At 49.2% G+C, this 24,249-nt stretch overlaps 1 protein-coding gene across 5 annotated transcripts in view; it reads right to left on the bottom strand.

The window, feature by feature from the left end:
• The window catches only part of LOC133352031 (F-BAR domain only protein 2-like), an 89,754-nt gene that overhangs the window by 26,850 nt on the left and 38,655 nt on the right, over positions 1–24,249 (bottom strand). For 3 of the 5 annotated variants that reach the window (XM_061567740.1, XM_061567741.1, XM_061567744.1), the window contains exons 7-14: positions 22,283–22,381; positions 20,587–20,683; positions 20,020–20,106; positions 11,261–11,314; positions 9,772–9,835; positions 9,042–9,066; positions 2,077–2,134; positions 1,053–1,234 (exon numbers count right to left, since the gene is read on the bottom strand). In XM_061567740.1, coding sequence (XP_061423724.1) covers positions 1,053–1,234; positions 2,077–2,134; positions 9,042–9,066; positions 9,772–9,835; positions 11,261–11,314; positions 20,020–20,106; positions 20,587–20,683; positions 22,283–22,381 — 666 coding nt within the window. Of the gene's footprint in view, positions 1–1,052; positions 1,235–2,076; positions 2,135–9,041; positions 9,067–9,771; positions 9,836–11,260; positions 11,315–20,019; positions 20,107–20,568; positions 20,684–22,282; positions 22,382–24,249 lie in introns of all 5 variants that reach the window. The other 2 variants (XM_061567742.1, XM_061567743.1) reach the window with 2 other exon arrangements.

Below are 24,249 nucleotides of genomic sequence, written 5' to 3'. Positions count from 1 at the left end.
GGCCCGGATGCACGAAACATGCAGCGGCCGGCAACAACCGAGACCCTTGGCAGTTGTAATCGATAAGAGTGAACAAGCACGTGCCTTGAATTGAGCAAGGTTACGAGAGCTTGGGAGCAGAGATGAACACGGGAGGGAATTCCAAGCGGTTCTATTGACATCAATGCAACTGCTTCTGAATGGCATCAACCCTACGACACCAACGCAAGAGGCCCCAACCCTCCACTCCCTGCCACAACCCCCGAAATCAAGAAAGCCCCCTTCCTGTCACGTCTCTGTCTGCCGCCCCCCCCCCCACCTCCACTGCTGGATGAATGCCGCCCTACGCCGTGACGGTCACGATAGCAGTGGGCGGGGGGGTGGGGTGGGGGGTAACAGCTAGCTTCATTGGGATATACTAATGGACATCTGTTAAAACGACTGGACGTAAAAAGTTAGACGAGCTACACAAATGTATTGCATGCAAGCGACCACGTTTGCGCGTTGTTTACACGGCGCTTTTTATGGATGCCGTGTTTTTTTATTCCTCACTATAATGCCATCGTGTTTCAAGCTGTATCTGCATTACAATTAATATGGCAGATTTAAATTAGTATGTTTTACAGATAAAGTGTGCTATTTGATAATCATCTATATTTAAATAAATTATTCTTTTTTAAAAAAGAACATTTTATATCGCGATTATGACTTGCTGTTTTTTATATTTCGTGTATCTGTTAATGTTTATTGTCGATGTATTTTACTGCGAATTATTGCGTTTGTCGGAGAAGCGGCGGTGTTGTTTTTTGTTGACGAAACCCGATTCAAGAGCTTCTTGGCTCACGGAACAATAAAAAAATAAACTGAAACCAACCACCAACATCATTAAAAATCTCGGACCTTCAGCGTAATGTGTGTGTTGTTCCCCGCATCAAACGTTGGCACCCGCGCAATCCACTACGTGAGCGTATTATCCACCGCCGCATGCACAGAGGCTCCGCGTAAAAGTTTTGCAGGCAGCTTTCCCAGAGCAACCACGCTTCATCGTGTATCGTCCCCCCACAGCCACCTACCGCGGTGGCGGGCGAAGACAGCATGATGTTGCCGATGGAGGCCTTCAGCTGCTCGATGGCCGCGGCCGGGTTGTGGTTTGAGTCGCGCGGCTGCACCGGTTTGATCTCCACGTGGAACCGCTTGCGGTCCTCGTCGTCCGAGTCGTCGTCGCTCGACGAGTAGAAGTGGTTCTCGCGCGGCTGTGCGGCGCCGTCAAGGAGAGCGGCGGCGGCGGAGAGACACGGCAGGTGGCGGTCGGGGCGGCTCGGAGGTGAGAGAATGCGTTTGTGTTGTCACCGCTTTGTGATGCGGGTCGTAGCCAAACGTCGTGGGTTTTACCCTCGGACACACCGGTGTGCTGGAAGTAGTAACTAATTGGCACGTTGTTTCCGTGACAAACCTTAATGGTCGGGTGGTGGCGAGTTTAAGGACACATTTGTATTTACACGATCGAATCCAAAAACAAACTTTTTTTTAGGGTCGTAGCGTTAGTCTAGTCGACGGGAGTTTTACGCCACGCCGAGCATTTCCGTATACACCGCTACCAATGCGGTCTCTTAATTTCAGCTTTCGCTTTTCGTCGAACGCAACCGTTTGTCGAATGATGGACGCTTGTGTTGCGCCCGAAACGTCGTGATTTATTTTATTTTATACCTACTTGACTTTACCGAAAGAACCAAAGAGTATGGATTCAAATCAAGATTGCAACCGAGAAGTTCACCGATTACACCGACGCACCAATCGCACGTGGGAAGAACACACGCCACTCCTGGCCAAACCGTTTCCTTCAGAGAGCTTTGTGGGAGAGGTGCCGCCACTGAACCAGAGGACTCTGGGTTTTCTCGGAGGTGGGGGGCCCTTATAGCCGGCTGCGGTGCGCGTCCGACCTGAAATCAGTTTCACGACGGCAACCACGTCATCTGAAATGAATCCCCATCGTAATCTCGGAGAGCGACGCTGCTGCTGTTGCTGCTGCTGCTGCTGTTGCTGCCGTCATTGCATTTGACCACGGGTCTGGTGTTCGTCCGGCGAAAAAGAGGATATCATTCTGATTGGGCTCCGGTCGAACGCTGAAGCCTTCCTCGTCCACCTCCGGGGAGTTCTACGCAAGACGGAGGGGGAGAGAGAAAAGCAGACGACAACGGGAAAACGCAAGCAACAAAACGTTACAACGCAGGACTTCCGCTTTTTTGTTGCCGGAGACGCGGCCCACCAAGTTTCCGATTCGGATTCGAATAAAGCGGTGTTTCGTTGCAAACGAAAGTTGCCCGCAAAAAACGACAGCCAATCGATGTATACATCCTTCCGATTAAATGTATAGTACTTACCAAAGGGATTAAGATGTATGCTTCCCCGAAATTTTTGTCAAACAGATGTGCAATAAGGATGCAGTGAATGAGTTTTCGCTCGAAACGGGCGACAAGTGACGTATTCCAACCGGAGACAGTTAAAATCGGGGACGCTGCTGTAAAAACGACGGCATGAGATGCCGTTAAAGGCAAACTGTCCAATATTGGAAAACGTCAAAAGTTTCCGTGACTTATTCGAATGAAAACAGGGTTGGAGTCGAGACATTTCTTCCGCTACTTGTTAACAGAAACTGAGCGACCGCCATCATCGGCAAATCCGGTTTAAGACGGCACGAGCCGCCTTCATCTCTGTGGAAAGCAGGCCATGGTTGTGGTGATGATGATGAGTGGCACCGAGGTTGTGCGAGCGAGTGAGCCGCACACTGCGGCAAAGTGTGCAACACATTTGGCGCCACCGTTGACAAAGGAGCCCCTTGTGTGCATTTAATTACGATTTTTTTTTTTACAACCATAGGTGGCGAAGAATCGTTATACACGGTTGTCAATAACGCGCCACCCGTGCCAACCCTTGGCCCCACGCCGTGACATTCCACATTCCGGAAAGAGAAAAAAAACAACCCCAAACCGGCAAATTTGTGGGCGAGCTAAATAAATAAATCAAGCCGGACAAACAGGCGGTACGGGTGGTGTCACACAAACAGGGGCCCCGATGGTTTGCCACAGACGAAACCAAAAGAGGACGCGGAGGGCTGTCAACACATCACGTCTGCCGCGGACGGAGCCTAGCGTCTCGCTTACAGTCGCTTGCACACAACCGAGACGCACTTTGCGACAGTCAGCGTCACCACACCACGCGACACTTTTAAATGACACCGCGCGTGCAAAGGCGGCGGGGACCTGGGGTCGATTACAATTGCAGACTTAAATTTGTGATGAATCGCAATCGCAATGCAATTTGCGTGTTCAGCCGATGACGCTACCCTGTCATTGTAACCGACCCCATTGCCACGTGCGGTTTCATTTGAAGCAGTTGGCAAAAACGCTCCTGTGTCGAGTCTTCCTACAAGCGGACGTGCAGAAAGACGTGTCTCGGGTTTAGGTTAGTAGAGCAGCATCTTGGTTAGACTCTGAATGCACGCGCGCGGGGCGGGCGGGCATGGGTACGGCACGCACGGCACATACTCGCAGCACACACGCATGGCACAGGCGAAGCCTCGCAAAGCCACGGCGCACGAGGGGGCGCTACGCCATGCTGTCATGCGCGGCAATGCAGCGCGGATGCTCACAATGCTAAAGCCCAAGCATTCAGACTCCTGATCCCTTAGCCGGTGCAATGCAATGAGTTGTCACGAATTTGGAGAGGGGAGTGACGATTCGATTACAGAATCGATAATTCGCAGTCTCGTTTATACCACGTCGTTTATATCGCCCCAAATTGTAACATTTAAGCAAATTGCAACGGCAAAAATTTACCTGTTCTCAGGACCACGAGCATGAGACAAGATTTGAATCGAAGAATCGATTAATCATTACAGGCTTGGCACACAGAGCAATGCTTCTAATAGCAATGGTGCATGCGGTACAGGGTTGACTGGCTGTGCGTGGTCATTATGTTATACCTGCCTACCCAAGGTGGCTAAATAAGTGTGACAAACTATGCTACAAATTAAAAATAAATTTAAAAAGACCTCGTGCCGCGCCAACAAACGGCGAGGTGCAGCGAATAAAAATTGAGCGTGCGCGGGTAGTGGTCCTAATTTTACGACATCTGGGAAAGCTGCCCAAGGATCCCAAAGGAGTCCCTGCAAAACTTTTTACGCGGCGGAGCCTCTGTGCATGCGGCGGTCACGTAGTGGATTGCGCGGGTGTCAACGTTTGATGCAGGGAACAACACGCACACATTACGCTGAAGGTCCGAGATTTTTAATGATGTTGGTGGTTGGGGAAAAAAAAAAGTTTTCAGCTCTCGATTCTCTATCTCTGCCAACCCATTGCAACGAATGTTTTACTTTACTTGAAAGGGGCAGTGACCAAGGGTTCTCCCACACATGCCGCTTTATCATGCGCTTCTAGTATTTCTACATTCCAGAAAACACAGCCTCCTGGTGCCAGTCGTGTAAGATTTTTTTTTTTGTTTGTTAAAAATGTTTGTATGAGAAGCCCAAACCATCATGCTAAATTTTAAGCGGGGGGGGGCCCACTTTTTGAAGATAATCCGAATAATTTAAAATATGTATTTATACTGGAAGAATCCGATGAGCTATTACTCTTTTTCACAGATGTCCAGTAGGGGATAAGACATCAGTGTGAGGGCCGCCGTACATTTGAAACCATTGGGGTTTGTCGACAGCATGATGGGGTGTTTTCACATTTGCCTACGGTCAGGGGCCACACGTCAGGGGCTGGACTAAAGGCCACCAGGGGCCACCAGTGGCCCACGGGCCTTGCAATAAACGACACTGACTAAACTCACAGTCAAGAGAAGGTATGTAACGATTCGCCCACCCTCTCTGTCCAATAACGTACGATGATTTGAGATCACGATTTAATCCGATCATGGAATTTTTTTTCTGCCACTGCTGTGTATATGTAGCACCTCCAGTGACTTCAAGGGTCACGTAAATCAATTACATACATCTGTACACGTACAGCCCTTTTGCCAATGCACTACTGGATGATGACCTGCCCCCCCCCCCACCCAGGGTACACAGGTCATGGGTTTATTTGACCAGCTTTAGGTGGAGCGGTGGTGTGGTGTGGTGCTTAGCAACACCGCTCGCTATGGACATGCAGCGCCCTCAGTTCAATTACCAGCCAACACCATCGTCGAGCGATATCTGAACCAGTCCTGGGCACGCATCCCCTACTCCCCCACCCCACCCTCCCAACTCTAACCCTTCACCGTCCACAACTAACCAGCTAAGCCAAGTGTGGTCAAACAACCCCCATGACAAACACAGCACAGGGAAGCCCTCATCCAGCAAATGACTGACAGGAGTGCATCATAAAGACGTGATTTAAAAACCATGTAAGTGGAACCATTGGCAAGTGTGCACCTAGACTAGGCCAGCTGTTGACTGCACAGCATGCACAATTGCCGTGCAACAATCTCCGAAGACAGCGGACGGAAGGTTAGCCAAAGCGCCGTGGGTTTCGCGAAGGCACCGAACAGAACCCGTCGCTTTCGCTGACCCGAGCGGTTTTGAAGACCCAATTTCCATCGCGATGCGTACGAGGCAAGGGTTGCCCGCGTCACGTGACGGCATGTAGGGGAGGAAAAGGGGCAGCACTGGTCAGGGGAATGAGTCATTGCAGCTGTGGCTCGCCTAGGTGAGTGGTGGGTTACGAATGAGCGAACCCGAGTTCGAATCCCACGATAAACTATTATAATTTTAACTGCACATTATTATGAATATTTATTGTCATGTGCTAGGAGGGGTGGGAATGTGCTTCCCCATTGTTTGTGTGATTACTTGAACGATCTCAGAGATGATTCTGCGACATCCGTTATCTAACGCGGAACGTTGCACTGCTCTGCGAGAGTTACAAGTTAATTTTCTGTCTCGTGAAACGGCACCGAAAGTAAACTTACGTCAATGTATTTTCCTTAGTTTCTGCTTAGACATGTTTTTATAACAACCGGGATGTAACTACACACTATCAATGCATTGCATATGTGTGTGTATATATATATATTTCAAAAATATAAAACAAATTACCATCCACATGCACTTATCCCAAATCTCCCCAGCACTCCAACATCTGCCTCCTGGCACCCTAATCACAAAATTAAATCTAAAAAATCTGCCACTCGTCGGAGCGGTTCAAGCTATTTCGGCCTCGACCCGCCACCGCCGCTGTGTTTACCCCACAAGCCGGGGGGGGGGGAGGGGGTGATGGCAAAACAACGTTTCACGCATTCTCAACCCGGGGGAGGGGGGGGGAGGGGGCGGCCGTGGCCTCGCGCCCACGCGCCGGGGTACCGAAAACGGCATTGAGCAACGTGTGGGACTCGGGGATAGAGACACACACGCGTCTCAAACCTTATCTCTTCATTGGCTACCGGTCAAATTCCGAGTGGATTTTAAGATACTGCTATCAACCTATAAGGCTTCAAAAGGGTTCACGCCACATTATTTGCAGGAACTAATACGTTTATATATTCCATCAAGGTCCTTAAGACCTTCGGACCTCCAACTGCTCAGCACTCCCAGGTCGAGGTTGCGCTCTTTGGGTGATCAGGTTTTTATTAGCGTGGCACCCAAGCGATGGAACGCCTTCCCACTTGAAATCAGGAAATCAGAGTCACCAGTGGCCGCTACAACTCACCGAATCCCGTAAGATGGTGAATCATCGCTCATTATAGCCTTTATTGTCCAGTCCACAACAGCCAGCCAGACTTAGGTCCTTCCAGATATCAGCAAAATGATAAATTCCAAAAAAAACAGTGGCCGTATAGGACTCCAACCAAACCTGAACGGTGGGGAACTGCGCCCCCTCTCCCGAACAGTGCCACCACCCAAGTGCCGCCCCCCCCTGCCCCTTCCCACCCAAAATGAAACCGCCGCTCACGCTGCACAAGCTGGGCCCTCACCCCCCCCCCCCCCAGCGTTGCAAAACGCCATTGCCGGCCGCAGGTGCGTACTTACATATCTCTGCCACTCTATCTCCCCAACATAGCCATTGGGAGCGCCGTTTGGCAACTTCTGTGGCTAGCGTCAGGGAGGAGAGGAACAGGCGCAGAAAGAGAGGTGCAAATTAAACCCAAAGGTAGGTGGGTTTGGGTGGGGGGGTGGGGAGCCGGGGGGACGCGGGGAGACTTCATTCGCTGTAGCTGACAACAAAAACGCAGCTTGTGCTATTGGCGTTCGCGTCTGGTGTTCATAGGCGGGCGTCGGCAACGCTCTCCGCACTGTGGACGTGAAAACCAATAGCACAGCCCACGAGCTCGCGCGTCACGTGACGTTCTTGGTTTTGGGGGGCGGGGGGGCGATACCCAAAGGGAGGTGCTTGTGCAGAATTGCGGCGCATCCAAGACGAGGAGGGGTGCGTGGCCGGGCGCCGTAAGAAGAGATGCGGACGGAGGAAAGGGCGGTGGTGGTGGTGGCGGTGATGGTGGTGCAGGAAAAATCAGGACGTCGTGGGGGGGGGGGGGGGGGGGCGGGTCGCACTGACCAAAGATATTCTCTCGGTTGACTTCATTGCAAGGCAGCGGGCACGAAAAGCGTGCCAAATGCAACTTAATGGGGAAGTTTTTCTTGATTTAGACGCGGATGCGTGTATGTATGCTGAACTTCTTTTGCACCATACATAGCCAACCATGCTAATCAGAGGTGCGGGAGTGATAATATGAACGTGTTTTTTCATCTCGATGTACCTTTACGCCTGGAGAACTCCGTCGTCCAAACGAGATGGAAGTATTAAAAAAAACACAATTTGTGTGATCGGTCCTAGCATTGCTTATACGCTTTACCATTTAAAATATCCAGACCTTTGACATGACTTAATTTCAAATTGATACAACTTATAGGTAAGGGCGGTGGGAGTCTCCGAATCTCAATGGAGCTTTCCGCTGTTTTGCAATCACTGGTGAGTGTTGAGGTTTGGGTGAGTTGCAGACTGGTGAGTGGCAAGTGTAAAGCGACACTTGCCACTCACCAGTCATCATCAACTCAGGTGTCACCGTGAGCGTCACGTTAGCACGTCCCTTGACCTGCAACGGCGCACGAGTGTAAGCGACCTCGCCACCATAATCCACATGCCAGGAGTGTGTGTACTCTGACTGCGCTAAACCCGACACAAATTAAGTGAAAATAACTCATGCTCGTCAAATAACGCAGACTTAAAAAAAAGAAAATGCATACGAATTTTAAAAAAGTGTATAATGCGACGAGTTATTTGGGCACGTGAGCAGTTGTGTGCATAGTCACATGGACGCTCGTGCGCCCAATTAATTAATTTAAGGCAGAAGCGTAATACCGAAATAAATAATTGCCAGGTTTTGAGTTCACATCACAGGAACAGTGGGCAATTAATCACTTTAACAATCCTAAGTCTGTAATTATTTTCATCAATATGCAGGCAAACTGGTGTAACGCGACGCCCCTAGATTGGGGATAAAAGTTAAAACAGGCGGAAGCTGAAGTATGACAGATGGAATGGGGGCAAACACCTACTCATAATAAAAACAAAATATCAACCAAAACGGTCCGCTCTCTACGTTGATTTAAAACACATACATATCAAATAATGTTGGGAAGAACTTCAAGACATTGGACAAATAGTGGACGTACATTTTTCAATGCACAGCGCGACAATCGTCGCCACGCCCCAAACAGCCAACGTAATTATTTACACCCCCTGCGTACTGAGACACAAATGTATTTATCTGCTGCACAATGCCAGGATTGTAAACCGTGAAATCCCTCACTCGGTGGCTTTCGCCCACAAATTTTAAACGCCGGTTGGAATTCACGTGACCACGGCGTCGAGCCGACAACGCGTGGATTCCGCGACATTTTTCGCAAGAACAGGCACAGGGCCCTGAAGGGAACCATCACGACAGGAGGCGGCGTAGCGACAGTTGGGAACGTTTCTGAGTGAACGACGACACAGCGGAGGAAAGAAGTCAGGCTTCGGTGGAACGCGTGGATGGGTTTCAGTTGGGGAGGAAATGTGACGATGCGGTGCGTTACTCACAACTGAGTCTGCGTCTGGCGATTCCCTGCGAAGAAACAAAACGAGACAAAGGCCCAGTGTGTTAATGTGAGTTTGATCAACGTCTAACAACGCGCGCGTGCATCTGGACCGATCACTTAGCCAGTTGGGCTTTTATCGGACAGTGCAGTTGAATTTTGTAGTGCAGGTATTTTATGATTATTTATTGTATTTAAAATGCACACGACCTCTCTCCCTCTCACCTCACTCAACTCTCCTCTACCAATATCGAAGCCACTATTCAACCTTTGTACAGTGGGAGGTCACTCATTCTCCTCTGCTCCCGCCATCGTCTGGAATGTCCTTGCCCCACCCATCCGTGCCATTGACTCACTGCCCCGGTTCAAGTCAAGGCTTAAGGACTTTCCCCTCCTCCACCGCCCACGACTGGCTATTTTTTTATATGACACTTCTTTTCCCCAGATATGCACATGTTAGATAATTTGGTACAGCCAATTGAGATGAAGCGTAAGTTTGGAAACTATATAATCAAAATTGTATCGTATTGAAAATGAGGGCCTCACACTCAACGGTCGACACATATGGGTTCACAATACCCACTTGCTGTACTGCAAATATTCTGGCCGCCTCGCAGACATCCCACAGCAGGTTTGGGAATTTCGTAATTTCTTTACGTGATCCATCACCCCTCGCCCTATAGGGCACCGGACCGAGGACGTGCTCCACCACACCCGGTCATCGCGTCACTCACGTGGAGTCCGTGTCTTTCTCTTTCTTTCTTCTTCCAAACGCTTTCCTCGTTCTCTTCCTCAGTCCTGGGCGGCAGTGCGCATGCACACACACACACACGCACGTACACACACCCACACGCACGCACGCACACACACACCGCGCAGGTATCAGCAAGGAGCACTCGACAATCCAATACAGCATGCATCCCACAAGGGACGAACGAGACGGCCTGATTGCGCTACCAGCGTCCCGCCATGAGATGAGGAATATTGTATTATTCATATTGTAATCAGTAGGCCCAGGAAAGCCTCACCGAGTCACACACTACTTTTCCTGCCAAGTTTTTTCGCGTCTGGTGTCACCAAAACCATACATTTTTCAAAATTGAAATGTTTTGGATTTATTTTTTTTAGCTATTGGAGGAAACTGCATAGCCCAAAGGAAACCCATGCAGAACAGTGAGAGAACACACAAACTCCATATGAGGAAGCCGAATTGGGAAACACAAACCCAGGCCTTTCTTGCTGTGAGACACAAGCGTGAAGACTGCACCCACCCTGCCACCTAAAAAATGGATTCCAGAGGCCATCGCAGCGACAAAAGGGACTAAAATGCACTAAATTGAGAAACGCTACATTTATATAGACCTAAATATTCTGCCCCAACCTCCGCTATAGCACCCAATCAATATGGCTAGGATGCTTGCAGTGATGGATAAATATTGTTTGCAGGCCGGTTCGAAGCGGGAGCCCATCATGCGATCGTGGGCCACGTGAATTGAATCCGCGGGCGAAGTCCGGGGCCCGTGGGCCGTACCCTCCCCACCCCTGCTGCAAAGTCGAACCCACGGCGGCCGTCGACATGACGTCCAAACGCTGAGCGCCAGGTGTGGTGAACTGGGCGTACAACGAGTCAGCCATCCACCCCTCCGGCAATTCTATGAATTGTCACAACTCATGTCGTAGTTCAAATTTCCATAAATGTATTATTTGTACGTCCACCCCCTCCCCACTCACCATTTAGCATAAGCGTAACAATTGCATATTGTTTACATAAATACAAAAACATTCTATTCTCATCTTGGTTCTTTCGGTAAAGACAGCGTCTGAATTCAGACGCTGTCTTTCCAACAGACCTGTTCTTCACCTGAGGACAGCTGCTCGCGTTGTGGCCAAAACGTTGTGAGAATTGTATTTTGTTATGTTTTATTTTTATAATTGTATTATTTCCCTTCTACGTGACTTTACCGAAAGAACCAATAAAATGAATCCCTGCAGTCACGAAAGCTTTAAATCGAAATTTAAACGATTGTCACGTGAGCCATTCGATGAGTGTATATGCGAGCGTTAGCATCTCCTCGAACCAATTCACGTATTCGTCACTGCAACTTGAAAGTCGCGGGGATTTTTTTTCCCGGGCAAACGCCGTTGTCTTATCAAGGTTGCCGAGCCACTGCCTTCTGCCACCGCACAATGAGACAGACGGGGTGAAGCATGCCAAATGCCTACCCTCGATCATGTTGGCCGAGTTGGTGCTGTTGCATTCTTCAAACTCAATGGGGCCTGTGAAGGACACACACACACACAAACATATAAACAAAGATCCACCGGTTAGCCTTTGCAGATAGGGGCAAGAGCTGTTAGCGAGCACCTATTAAAGTGAGTGAGGTCCCCCCCAACTTGGCTGGGGCAGCAGGGGCCCCTATTCCCCTTCTTCCCTCCCCTTTCATGGCGGTTCGGTCACGCCAAAATGGATTACCACGGATTTTCCGTACCCCGTTCCCGGAATATTCCAGCGTGTTGTATTGGGCTCGCGTTTTGTTGTAAGAAAAAAAAAAGGCAGCTTGACACGTCTGTCAGGACGTGATGCCGTTAACCCATCACACGAAATACAAATCTTTTAAAGACTGAATTGACCCAGGTCAGGTTCAGATATGGCTGGCTATTCATAGCCAGACAAAGTGGTGGCACTGGGCAAAGCATACTGTGCGCTATGCACCCAGTTACTCGAGTTCAATTCTTGGCCAAGGTTAACCATCAAGGAAGCACCGCACTAACCGTTCTTCCGTCAAACACACACAAGCCCACAAACGTAAACACACACACACATGCGCAGGTGCAAAGACACACACAAGCAAGGCAACGCACACACATGCACGTGCACACACGCACACAAGGGTAGGAACAGCACTCGCAGCAATTAAATGATGAACGCATTGATCACAGACACAAAGGGAAGAAGAAAATAAAACCCATCATCCCACCGTGGTCCCAGGCTCCTTCACGACAATAAGAAACAATTCTGGGTTGTCTCGCTGTGCTGACATCTCCGGGGCTAATTACACAAATTACATCTCTATAAGCGTACATCATTTACAGATGCTCGGAGAACGTTCGTTTTTACTCAAACTTTGCGCAAACCGTGTGCCGATGTATGCATCGCCCACAAAGGGGTAAATCGCCAAGGCGGTGTGTTTTCGGCAGTTCTTACGAGGTGGAAATCAGCCCCACGATGTAGAAGGTGTAACAATTTAACCTGCATGTATGCAATAAATAGACGCATACTCTCGGCACAAAGACAAATATCCCCCCAAACCCACTCGCCACCCATGTAGCCTACATAGACTGCAGTGGCAAGCGTTGTCAGCAGGCACCTCTAACAGCCCGTAACGGTGCACGACGCGAGGGTGTGGTCAGCATCAGGCACAGCCGGCCGCCTTCGCCAATTGTCACAATTTCATTGAATCACCGCCGAGCGGATGAATGAACACACTTCTTACCAAGGGGCAGCTCAGATGGTGAAAAAGGCTAAAAATAGCGGCTCATCGGATGTGCAACCTCGCCCGTGCTCTTATTGACGTGTTTTCCCCCGCATGCTCCTGCCAAAGAAAGGATTTCAAGGTGGCCAATCGGCTGTCGCGCCAGACCAAGTGATGGAGCCAGGACCATTGCACCCTCATCACCCTTCCTCCAAACAATGTTCCAGTCACGCGATCACACAGAACGGATGACCTCACTGTCCAGGCTGCCCTTCATTCAGCCTTTGCTTAAGAGCTTAATCATTATCATCAGCCACGATTAATCCACTAGAAAAGCCACGGTGCAATTGTGGCGATGCAAACCAAACTACGGATCACAGAGTAAACCACTTCAACACGTAGGCTTTCGCGACCAATATTATTCATAATCAACGTTTTTGGGTTTAGATCGCGTTATTTATAAATGTGTCGTAACCCTCCACCACCCGACACGGCCAATCAGTAAAAAAGTGTCACGTTGACAAAAGACAAATAGTTCACTGCTTTAGCCCACCGGTGTGTTGAAGCGTGAAACCACAACATTTACAATTTGAGTACGACGTTTCGCTGGTAATTGCATCCAGCAGAGCCTCACCATTCTGGCGAATTGCCCGATGATGCTGGATGCAATTACCAGCGAAACGTCGTACTAAAATTGTAAATGTTGTGGTTTTACGCTTCAACACACCGGTGGGCTAAAGCAGTGAACTATTTGTCTTTAGTCAACGTGACACTTTTTTACTGATTGGCCGTGTCGGGTGGTGGAGGGTTACGACACATTTATAAATAACGCGATCTAAACCCAAAAACGTTGATTATGAAGAGTAAACCACCACTGCAAGTCTGCGCTCCTTGAATGGAAGAGGAGTGAAACTGCACAGACTCTCTCTTGAAGCCCTCTCGTTGTGGCTAGCACCAGCAGCAGACCTCGACACTGCAAATAAGCTCCTGAGCAATATTGACATGCAAACAAATAAAATAAATCCACTGCTGGATGGAGGCCTTCCCAAACTGTCGTACCCCCCCCCGCCCCCGACTCTTACGGTCCTGCAACGCAAACAAAGACAAAGAGCCTCCGTATAGCGGAGGGGGTGGGATTTCATCCAGCAGTGGAGAGACCATGGCTGATGATGATGGAGTCGGTTGTTTTGACAAATTCCTCTTCAATGCATGATTGATATGTGGGATAAAAATGTACCCACACGCACCAACGAATACCACTCAAATGTCCGCACAGATGGGTTCACGAACCCACTTGCTATTAACGCCATCTCCTGATCATCTTGCAGCAAGGCCAAGCGTGTCGGGCAGTTTCAAAAGCCTCGGTGTGATCCACTAACCCTCGACTCCGAAACGCCTGATCACAGGAGTGCACCACCACCACCACCACCACACCCAACTCATAACAGTAAAAAAAAAACCCAGCTCAAACGAATTTAACGACCCAGAGCACAATTCACATTGACTTCACAAATCCAATTATCGGCTGCTTTGCCAGCCCTGCCCTCTGCGCAGACTCTCACGAGTCGTCGTGTACTGGGGGGTTCCGTGAGTCTATATATCAATTGAGAAGAAAAGGATTATTTTTTAACAGAGCAAGGACCCCCCCCCCCCCCCCGCCTTGTTCCAAGTCAGCTGACCGAGGGTCCGCATGAGACCGGAGCGCAGAAACAAAGCCAGGATATGGAACGGGACCACGTGAGGACAAGCGGGGACATTCCTAAGATCGGTGCACCCCTCAATGTACGGTGCTTGTGAACAGGAGCTGAGGTGGCTCGTCGCATCACAGGGCAGTGACAGATGGCGGCTTGGGCAGACCTCCATCCAGCAGTGGATTGGTCATGGCGGATTGTGAGTATGTACGTAATGGGTTAACAGGACAACCCCCACCCCCTCGTCTGCTGCTGCAAGTGGTGCTACCATTTACCTCAACGTAAAAAAATGCGATTCTTAAATTGATTAATCGAGCGGAATTGAAATGATGAAGCGAACGTGACGGGGGATAAAACATCGCATTTCTTGGTAAAGAGACAATCCACGTAGAATCTGATGGCATGTTAACAAGAGTAGCTGAATGGATTTAACCCATCTCCGGGGCTAACTTGATGATGATGATGATGAGAAAGATGACATTCATTAAAATATTAATGATGATAACGATGATGACAATGACGATAAAGATGCTAATGTTTAACATGATGTAGACAATTAAAATCACGATGCGGTAAGCATAAATGTGATCGTGGCAATGACTATGATGATGATGATTGATGATGATACTGCAATCGACCCAAGTGCCTTGAGCTCATAAACCTCACCATCATGGTGACAGTGAAGAAGATGATGATGATGCCGACGATGACACAGCGAGATGACAGTGCGAGTCAGCGGGTGCAACCAACTGCCCCACCATCAGCGAAACATGAAACTCGATTTCGCACATGTGCCACCCCCATTAGCCCTCAGCCACGGTTCGGGAAAAAAAACGCCGCCTCTGCTGCAGTGAGGGCAGACACGGACCCCCATCCATTAACTAGCCTGACGAGCTTCCGGGAGACTCGGGGAGGCTGGGGGGGGAGCAGGGGGAGGGGGGGGGACTAACGTGACGGAACAAGAGAACCGGGGGCACGCCCATGTGTTAGGAACACGTTGAAGGGACGTTTGTTCGGATGCACTGTGCAATGCCATTTCTACAGAGAGAGCTGTACGGACAGAGACACGGATAGATTGACGGACAGACAGGATAGATGGATGGATAGATGGATGGATAGATGGGCAGATAAACAAATGGAAGAATGACGAGACAGGAAGATGGGACAGACATGTAGATGGATGGATAGGTGGCCAGACGGTCAAAAAAAATGGACAGGCAAAATGACAGAAGGATAAACAGACAGATGTACGGATGAGGGCACCAGGACATATAAATCCATAGCTATACAGATAAAATAACAATTTAATCATAAAAACAGGTTCTTTTATAGTCAATGAGGGGAAATAAAATCACTGAAAAGATGATCTAATTAACTGATGAAGCAGACTAATAATATAATTAGCAGAGTGACAGATTACGCAAGCCATCGGTCACCACCCCACAATACAGCCCACCACGGCAACAAGCATCTGTTGCAAGAGACACATGAACCATGAGCGGCACTGGTGAAGGAACAGCGGCGTTTGCAACACTTAATAAAAACAAAATTTAAACGACGGCAGTTTCACACGAAGTTAATTGTTTCCACGGAGAGCCGGTCACGACTAATTAGCCATGGCCCAATCCCCGCTGGCAAAGAGATTTGAAGCGTTCCGCATTGGCGACTCTGCACCGAGCGTTGAATGTTACGCGTACGGCAGCCCTCTGCCAATCCACTGTACAAAGGGCCCCCCCCTTCGTCACGCGTGTTGCTTAACCATACTTCACCACACAGGTCGGCACGGGTTGGTGAAAGGCGAATGGGTGGAGGACGGATCAGGAACGGCTCAGATATTGCTCGACACTGATGCCGACGCGTGACGACCAGGGATCTAATTCAAGTAACCGAGTTCATCAACCTTCCCCCCCTGAAACCATTGACGTCCTGTACCAGGTTTGTGCGCTTACGACGGTAAAAAAAAAATGAGCTCGTAGTGCGGCAACCGCGACTGCCGCCACTCCGCGGGCACAGCGAATATAATGGGGAGAGTTGGTCCCATCGCTAATGGAGCGTGGATCATCGACACTGTGAATAGGCAGCATCATCTCAGGTTGACACCCTGGATGAGGGGAAAAAAATAATTATTTAATCACCACACCCAAACGGAGTGAACCAACTTTCTGCCTTTTCTCTATTTCATGGTGCTAACGGCTGTCTCGTCAAGGGACGATGGATCCGTTCGGAAACTCTGGCAGAACAATGTGTTCGAGAAGGTGCTATCACAACGACTTCTGATATGCATTCAAAATGACTCTTTGTATCCTCTGCATGGCAGTCAAAATTATATATATTTTTTTGAATTCTCAGTTGGAATTCAGGCAAACAAAGAACATAATCAAATTAAATGCAGTGGGTTTTGTATTGCAACCATCTGTGGTGACTGGGTCGAGACTAACAATTTAAAAACTCAATTTAATCACAGGTGGTGGCCCAGGTTCAATACGTGCAACAGTGACGGCTCGGTGGTCTGAGCCCCGAGCGACACAGCCACCTCTGCCAAATGAAATTACGAAACCAAACCTGAGCAAGCGAGCCAACAAAGCAGCAGGCAGACAAACAAGACGGTCAATTTAGCAAAGGGTGGCGGCACATCCCTTCCGTAGACGGCCGTCGCAGCTCCCGAGTGAGACCATCCCGAGCCGGACGCCGAGAAGAACGCCACAGCCCGGGCCCAGAAGACGGCACGGGGGGGCACACGGCGCCGCACACGGCGAGCAGCGGCAGACGACGGACAGACGACGGGACAGGTGATGGACAATAGACGGACGACCTCACCTGGTGCCAAGTGCAGCCACCGACAGCACATTCGCCTGGCCATGCCTGCCCCAGCTGTCTGCCCCGTCAAATGCCGACCTTCCTATTTATTATTACTTTAGTTGTTGCTGTTTTCTCTATTTTTGATAAGGCGAGCGGGCGAAGGAGTCAATAAATGTCCCCGGTGGGACGAGAGCTGCTCGTACCGTGAGCGAGCGACTGGCGTCGAATCCTGATGTTAACATCGCTCGTCCAAACCCCGCCCCCGTTATCTGCTGTGCCGGGAGCTCTCTTGCGCCTCCTCCAATGAGGAGAGGGAGCAGGCCAGGCCTGCCCACTAGCCCAGCAGTGCCATGGGGATAGCAAGAGAGAAGCGTGAGTGAGCTAAAATCCCAGGACTGGCTGCGTGTGAGTCAGTGCAATTTCATTCCAGATTTATGCATTTATTTATCTACCTTTCTGACGAACACCGCAGTGCCACGAGACAACCCACACGCAGGAGAGGGGCAAAGCACTCGAAATTCTGCACCGACTGCCTGTGAGCAACCTACTTGCTGTACTATGAGACAAAGTCAGCACTTTCCTGCTCAAATGGGCAATGGGTCGACAATCACCTCGATTGCCAGCCCCAAAACAGTTTGGGGAGATTCTACATTATCGTGACAGGAGCCAGTCTCTCCGTAGGACGCCTGTTCTAACAATGAGATAACAGACAAGCTACTGCTTCATCGCCAAAATAAAACAATTAATACGTTTAGGTCTCTAATCCTGTGAGACTTTGGGACCAATATTGTCCATCGGCATCTGTTTAAGCAGACAAAACGCTGGATGGATTTTGACTCTCTGAGTCTCATGAACAAAAACAACTGCAAATCCAAGGTATCACTCCAAACCTTACATCGGAGGCATTCGGCTTTCAACTGCCAGTGATTAAAAGAGTTCTCAGGTGTAGTTTGTGCAAACCAGTTAATAAATGTGGCCAGTTTTCAAGAAGGGTAAATCCCTCCTTCCTTTCCACCAAAGTCAAAATGTCCTTTCCGGTGACGAGCACAATTCAGCGCGTCCCAAAGAGCGACGCAACTTTGTAGGAACGCGCATAAATGCTTTAAACCACAGTTGGAAAGCATGACAACAACAACACGAATTGTAATAATAATAATTATAATCCTCAACACCTCGTCACTGCAGCCCACGAGCTCAGCATAACACAGCACGAAGGTAATAATGACTCAAATCAAATGAAACGCTGCAGAACGCAGAGAGCCTATTCCGGCATTTGTATGCGCGCAGAGGATCGTCACTAGCGCGCCCACGCCACCAACACGAAGATCCAGGCGAGGCCGGGAGGACTTGGGCAAGAGACAGTGTTTCCAAAAGGGCCTGAAATAACACGGCCGGCCGAATCGATGGCTGGAGCCATGCAACCTTCGGGGCGACCTCGTGAAATATTAATCTGTTCCGTAAGCGACGTCCAAACGCAAAGACGTTCTTTCGCGTTTATTCTTTCCTTTTTCTGCTTATTCACAAAGCCGCCTAAAGTAGGGACGTGTGAAACAAGGGAACGCGCGTGTGGAACGAGGTGGCTGTGCGACCAGGAAGGAGTGGAACGGATCCACCTCCTCCTCGACAAAACGATGAATTGTCACAATTTAGGGGTTGCGATTTGATAAATTAATCGCGATTCTTGTTGCTCGTTATGTCTAGAGTGGTATAAATGTATATAGTCTATCAGGGCTTGCAACCATGCACCCATTCACTGACTTCGATGTTTTGCTCCCGGTATACGCGGAAAAGCACATTACACTTTGGCTGACGCAACAAACCAAATTGTGCAGACAGAACAGACAAACCAAATTGTGCAGACAGAACAGACAACATGGGAAAAATATTAACGGTGAAAACGGGACAACAGAGAATCGATTCTCGATCTGAATTTCAACCAATTGCCCTCCCTTCCCCGAATCCCGACAAATCCCCGAGCTGCTGTAGAGCTGAACCGATCAACAACTGTAATTCATAACGGCTAACTACTGCAACCAACAAAACCAGATGGTACATAATCGATTCTTACACACAACACACGGATCAATGCACGCGTCGAATCCCAAATCGATCGCGTTCGATGAACCATTGCATCCCTCCTGTACAGTACGCACAGAAACATGCACGCACACAGACGCTCACGCGCTCACTAATGCACGTACACGCACGTACATTAGCATCTCCACTGGGAACACCGCATCTCCTGGCCCCAACACACACCGCCCTGAATTGCGCACGCATTAAGTATTAATCGGCGGGGCGGAAGAGAGGGCAGTTTCTTTTGGTTGCCTTTGTTTTTATGATTATGGAGGCCAATTTAAAACGTAAGTGGCTCGCACGGCCCCGAAGCGCTGCCGAGTGGCAGGGACAGACTCCTCTGGACAGCAAGGGCCGTCCAAAACGACATTCAATAGCTGCCTCCCACCACTCACCCCGGTTATACTACCCCTCCCCCCAGACACCAAACCAGTTCCAAGACCAACAAGAACAGGCTTGCACGTGGGGGAAACAAAAGGCGGCAGGATGAAAGGGCAGGCCGGGCTTTCAACTTAGGCACCGCCACCAGTCAAAACGAACGCTACATTTTTTTTTTCTCTCGACTGGACGTGTCAAGGTCTCGCTGAGGACGTTCTGATATTACGAAGTGCACGTTTCTTCCGGGGGGCGTTCGATCCCAACGCGTGCTGGCGCTGAACGTCGAACGATTTGTGAGCCTATGTCCCCCGCCCCCCCCCCCCCTGCTCCGAGTAACGCGACTTTTTCTTCCGTTTGCGTCCGGTGGTTTTTAAACAAAAATCGGCTGACTCGGCAGACACAAACGCACGTGCGCAAACACAAAGGTAAGTGACGAAAACCTGCCTACTCACTGCACGCAACGCCAAGGCTGAAAGATTATGAACGCTTCGTTCGTGAAAATAGTGCATAATTTACGAATTAAAAAAAAAAATATTATCGTGATGAAACGGTAGGGTTTGCACACCTGTAAAGCAGCCCTTTGGAGGAATGTGTTGGTGGATCATGAACATTTTTGAGGATCCCAAAACCTGATGGATGGGATGCAAGGTGGCTGGAGAGAGCAGAACAGCAAGTAGGTTTACAAACCTGTGTATATGGATCTATTATCATTCGGGCATGCTCGAGTGAAAGCTCTAGAGAGAGAATATTTAGCCCACTCTTCAAAACTGACCAGATGGTAGGTGTACCACACTTACCCAACCACATGAGCGACTAGCTGTGGGTTTACCCATTTATACTGCTGGGTGGACAGAAGCGGGTGTGGTGGAAAGGGGGGCGGACTGAAAACGTTCCCATTGTTTAGCCACTGGACATCTGTGAAAAAGCTTCATAGCTCAACGGATTCCTTCAGGACAAATACAGATTCTGAACTGCCACGCCGGGAGAAAGAACCGACGACCTCTGGGTTTGGTTCTACGGAGTGGCGGTGGAAATTGGGAGGGGGAGGGGGGTGGCAATTGGGAGGGGGAGGGGAGGGAGCAGAGAAGAGGTCGCACGACAAGGCTCCACGTGCCTGGCGCTCGCTGCTCACCTGGACGCTCCTTGCCCGTGCCCTTGCTCTCCGAGTATTTCTCGATGAGATTATCCGCAGTGATGTCCCGCACCTGCTGCCTGAACTCCATGTGCACCTAAGTCCCACACAAAGACAAAGATTCACCCGTATAGCCGTTGAACAGATTGCTGGGGCAAGTGCAATTTTCGAGCACCTATGAAGGCCGGCACAGTACACGAGAGGGTGGGTCGCCAACAGCACGCCAGTCTGCCTTTGCCTCCCTTGTGGCGATTTTTACACACCACACCAGGTACTCATTTGAGTCTGAGTCGACCCAGGGGAGGACCAGGAGCAGTTCAGATAATTGTCACTGGTGTTGGCCTTAAGTGGGAGTCGAGCTCGTGCGTAGCGCAGCGTACTAACCGCTACACTCCCGCTCCCCACACACGAATACATGCATACGGGATTTTTGCACACAGCGTTGGTGTATGGTGCTTTTTTGTGGAATTTTCCTGTTTTCTTAGATTTTCAGTTTGCACATAGTCACTTTAAGATGTTTTCTTGTTCATGTTTTTGTTTTTTGTTTGTTGCGGTTGCACCCGATTCAAGAGCCCAATGGCTCACAGGGCTACACCTAATAAATGGATTTGAACTTGAACACACGTGCATAATTACTCTCTGGCATAATTACATGGACGGAGATGGAACTGAGGTCATTAGTTTCATAACACTGTGCGCGGACTCCTGCACCACTGCACCCACTCGTACAAAATATGACTCCAACACATGCAGCACCTACACATGTACATATGTATGTACATGTGTAGTGTGGTGTTTATTCTCGCGGACAATTTCGTCTTTTCTCCTGTGTCACTTTATTCACAGCATCCCACACGGATGCTCCTCTTGTTCAACACCACGCACTCCTCCGCTAGCCTGCTACTTCGAGCGTAACTCTCTCTCGCTCCGCTAGCCTATTACTCACCGCTCTCCTAGCCTGTCACGGACTCTCTCTCTCTCTCTGTATGCTCTGCTAGCTTCTCACCCCGCTAGCCTATCACACTCAGACTAAAGATTCCGCTAGCCTCTCCACTGCTAGCCTGCCTACACCTGCACCTCCAACCTCGCCCGTTCCCCAGCGGGGGTTCAGCCAACACCGCGTGCATGAATGCACGCGCGGTGCATTCACACTACACATATAAACAATGATCAAACCTCACATATATAATTCGATGCATGCATCGTGAGCAGAAGAATTGAATTCAATCTTGATATGAATTGAATTCAATCGATGCAACCATTACAAACCTAGTCTATACCAGTGTACATGCATATGTGTGCGTGTGCTTGTGCGGAAGCGTGCAAGCGAGCGGACGTGTACACGTACATAGGTGCATGTGTTTGTATGTGGCTTTGTGCATGTGCAAGCGTGTATGTATTAATATTACATATATATAAGAAATGCTTTACCCTTTCTGGCATAATAACAATATTCAAACTGCTAAACCTGAGCTATAAATGCTTTGGCGTTTGCATTGTCCTTGTCTTGTTTGCCTTGTGGCATCCTTTTGATCTCGCACAGGTGAGACAAAGCCTTAAAAAGAGGCTGTGTGGTGACGTCATCGCCATGATAGTTCCTCGCGAACGACACTCGCCCCGACAGTCTGTTGGAGGCTATACACCGGGGGGGGGGGGGGGTGTCTTTGTGCGTGTGTACACACGTGACCGCTCCCACCTGCCCGATGAGGGTGTGCGTGTCTTCCACAGCCTGGGAAAAGGCCTTGATGAAGTCGTGAAGGCTCTGCAGGTGAGCCTCCTCAATCTCCTGGAACCTCTGGAACACGGAAGCAACGGACACCAAGCAGTGAGCTTCTCGGACAACCGCCAGGGCGCAAGTAGTCGTCGCATCGCCGTGGATCCGCGCACGCTCGCAGTCGCCCGTCCACCAAGCGCTCACGGTCCAGGCCCACAACTGCTTAGCACTTGCCGTGATTTGGTCATAGGCGTGATGTTGGATGGATTCGTGCTGTTTAAAGAACGCATAAAATGATATGCAATTGTTTTTACAGGTTGCTTCTTCATTTAAAAAAGCGTTACGATCATGCCCTCATCTCAAGACTGTTTCAGGATGGGCTCTGCATTGAGACGTTTGGCCAATTCCATCCCTTGATGTGTCCGAATTCGCCGTGGGAGGCAGCGGGGGTACCCACAGCAAGCCCACCACTCATTGCAGGTGAATAACACCGAATGCCCCGCAAAGAGAGATTCGACAATCCATTGGTGTACTGCCATCTCGTGAATATCTGACAGGGAAACCTTCAACACACACATTACAGGGACTTCAAACAGACTATCCGTCACGTGGTCTCGTGGGCGCTATGCAAACTCGAAAGTTCAAACACAAGTGGCTTTTGGCAGGCCATCAAACAACGATTGTCACTGCATCGCGCGATTTCAGATGCTCTTCTGCTGCTGTCTGAAACGCTCTTCCTTCCGATATTAGGAAGCCACTGGAGCTATGCACTTTTGAATCTAGATTGAAAACTCATTTCTTTAGAACTGCTTTTTGTGTTTGTTGTCCTTTCCCCACACCTCCGATTAGCACGGTTGGCTAAGTACGATGCGAAAGTAATTATATTATATTATTTTATTATATTATTTTATTATGTTTTATTTTTATTATTTTATTACTTCCCTTCTACGTGACTTTACCGAAAGAACCAAGAAGAGTAATTAGACATATATACATTATAGAATCCATTGCTGTACTCCTATCTCCTTGTCATCTCAGTCCCCCAGCCGATAAAATTAAACACTTCGTGGGCCAGCATTTGTCACTGCGTTTAGGGCCAAAGGCAAAACGCAGGAACGCTCGCATGAACTTGCTCCAAAGAAAACACACCCGGCGGCAGAAAAATGTACATCCGACGACATTCCGTGTAATCTCCCATCCAGCACATGGGAAGGGGGGGGGGACATGGTGCTTCAACAAGGATGGCGTTGTGATTTCGCTGAATAAGCTTGCGCACGGATCTGTGCGCGGCATTGTTCGCCTGCGTTAGGGGCGAATAAAGGGCCGGCGACGGAGAGGGGGGAACGAGCGACCGGCTCGGAGGCGAATTGAGAAAACCCACAGGGGTACGGGAGGTAATGCTTTCATGCAGAACGCTCCCTCGAGATGGAATTGGCAAAACATCCAATCCGCGATCCTCTCCTGACAATGACGAGTGAGACTCGGTGAGGCTTTCGCAGACATGTAAATTATATTATTCTTCTTCTTGGTTTATTCGGTAAAGTCACATGGAAGGGAAATAATAAAATATTAAAAATAAAACATAATAAAATCATTCTCACGACGTTTCGGCCACAACGCAAGCAGCCGTCCTCAGGTGAAGAACAGGTCTGTCGGAAAGACAGCGTCTGAATGAACACCACCAGGCTTGGCAGCGTGTATTTAAGCTGGGTTGGAGGGGGTAGAGCGCCTTGACAAAGGAATTTGCGTTGTGGCCGAAACGTCGTGAGAATAATTTTATTATGTTTTATTTTTATTATTTTATTATTTCCCTTCTACGTGACTTTACCGAAAGAACCAAGAAGATGAATCCCTGCAGTCACGAAAGCTTTAAATCGAGATATTATTATCGATACGGTTCGATACATGGCAACGCTTTCTGCAATAAATAAGATGATCAAAAAATACAT

This window comes from Lethenteron reissneri, chromosome 39, assembly GCF_015708825.2.
Source record: "Lethenteron reissneri isolate LAM-NWPU_2019-01 chromosome 39, ASM1570882v1, whole genome shotgun sequence".
In the NCBI taxonomy this organism is placed as follows: Eukaryota; Metazoa; Chordata; class Hyperoartia; order Petromyzontiformes; family Petromyzontidae; genus Lethenteron; species Lethenteron reissneri.
The sequence above is the reverse complement of the archived record's forward strand: the minus strand, read 5'-3'. Positions and strand labels throughout refer to the sequence as shown.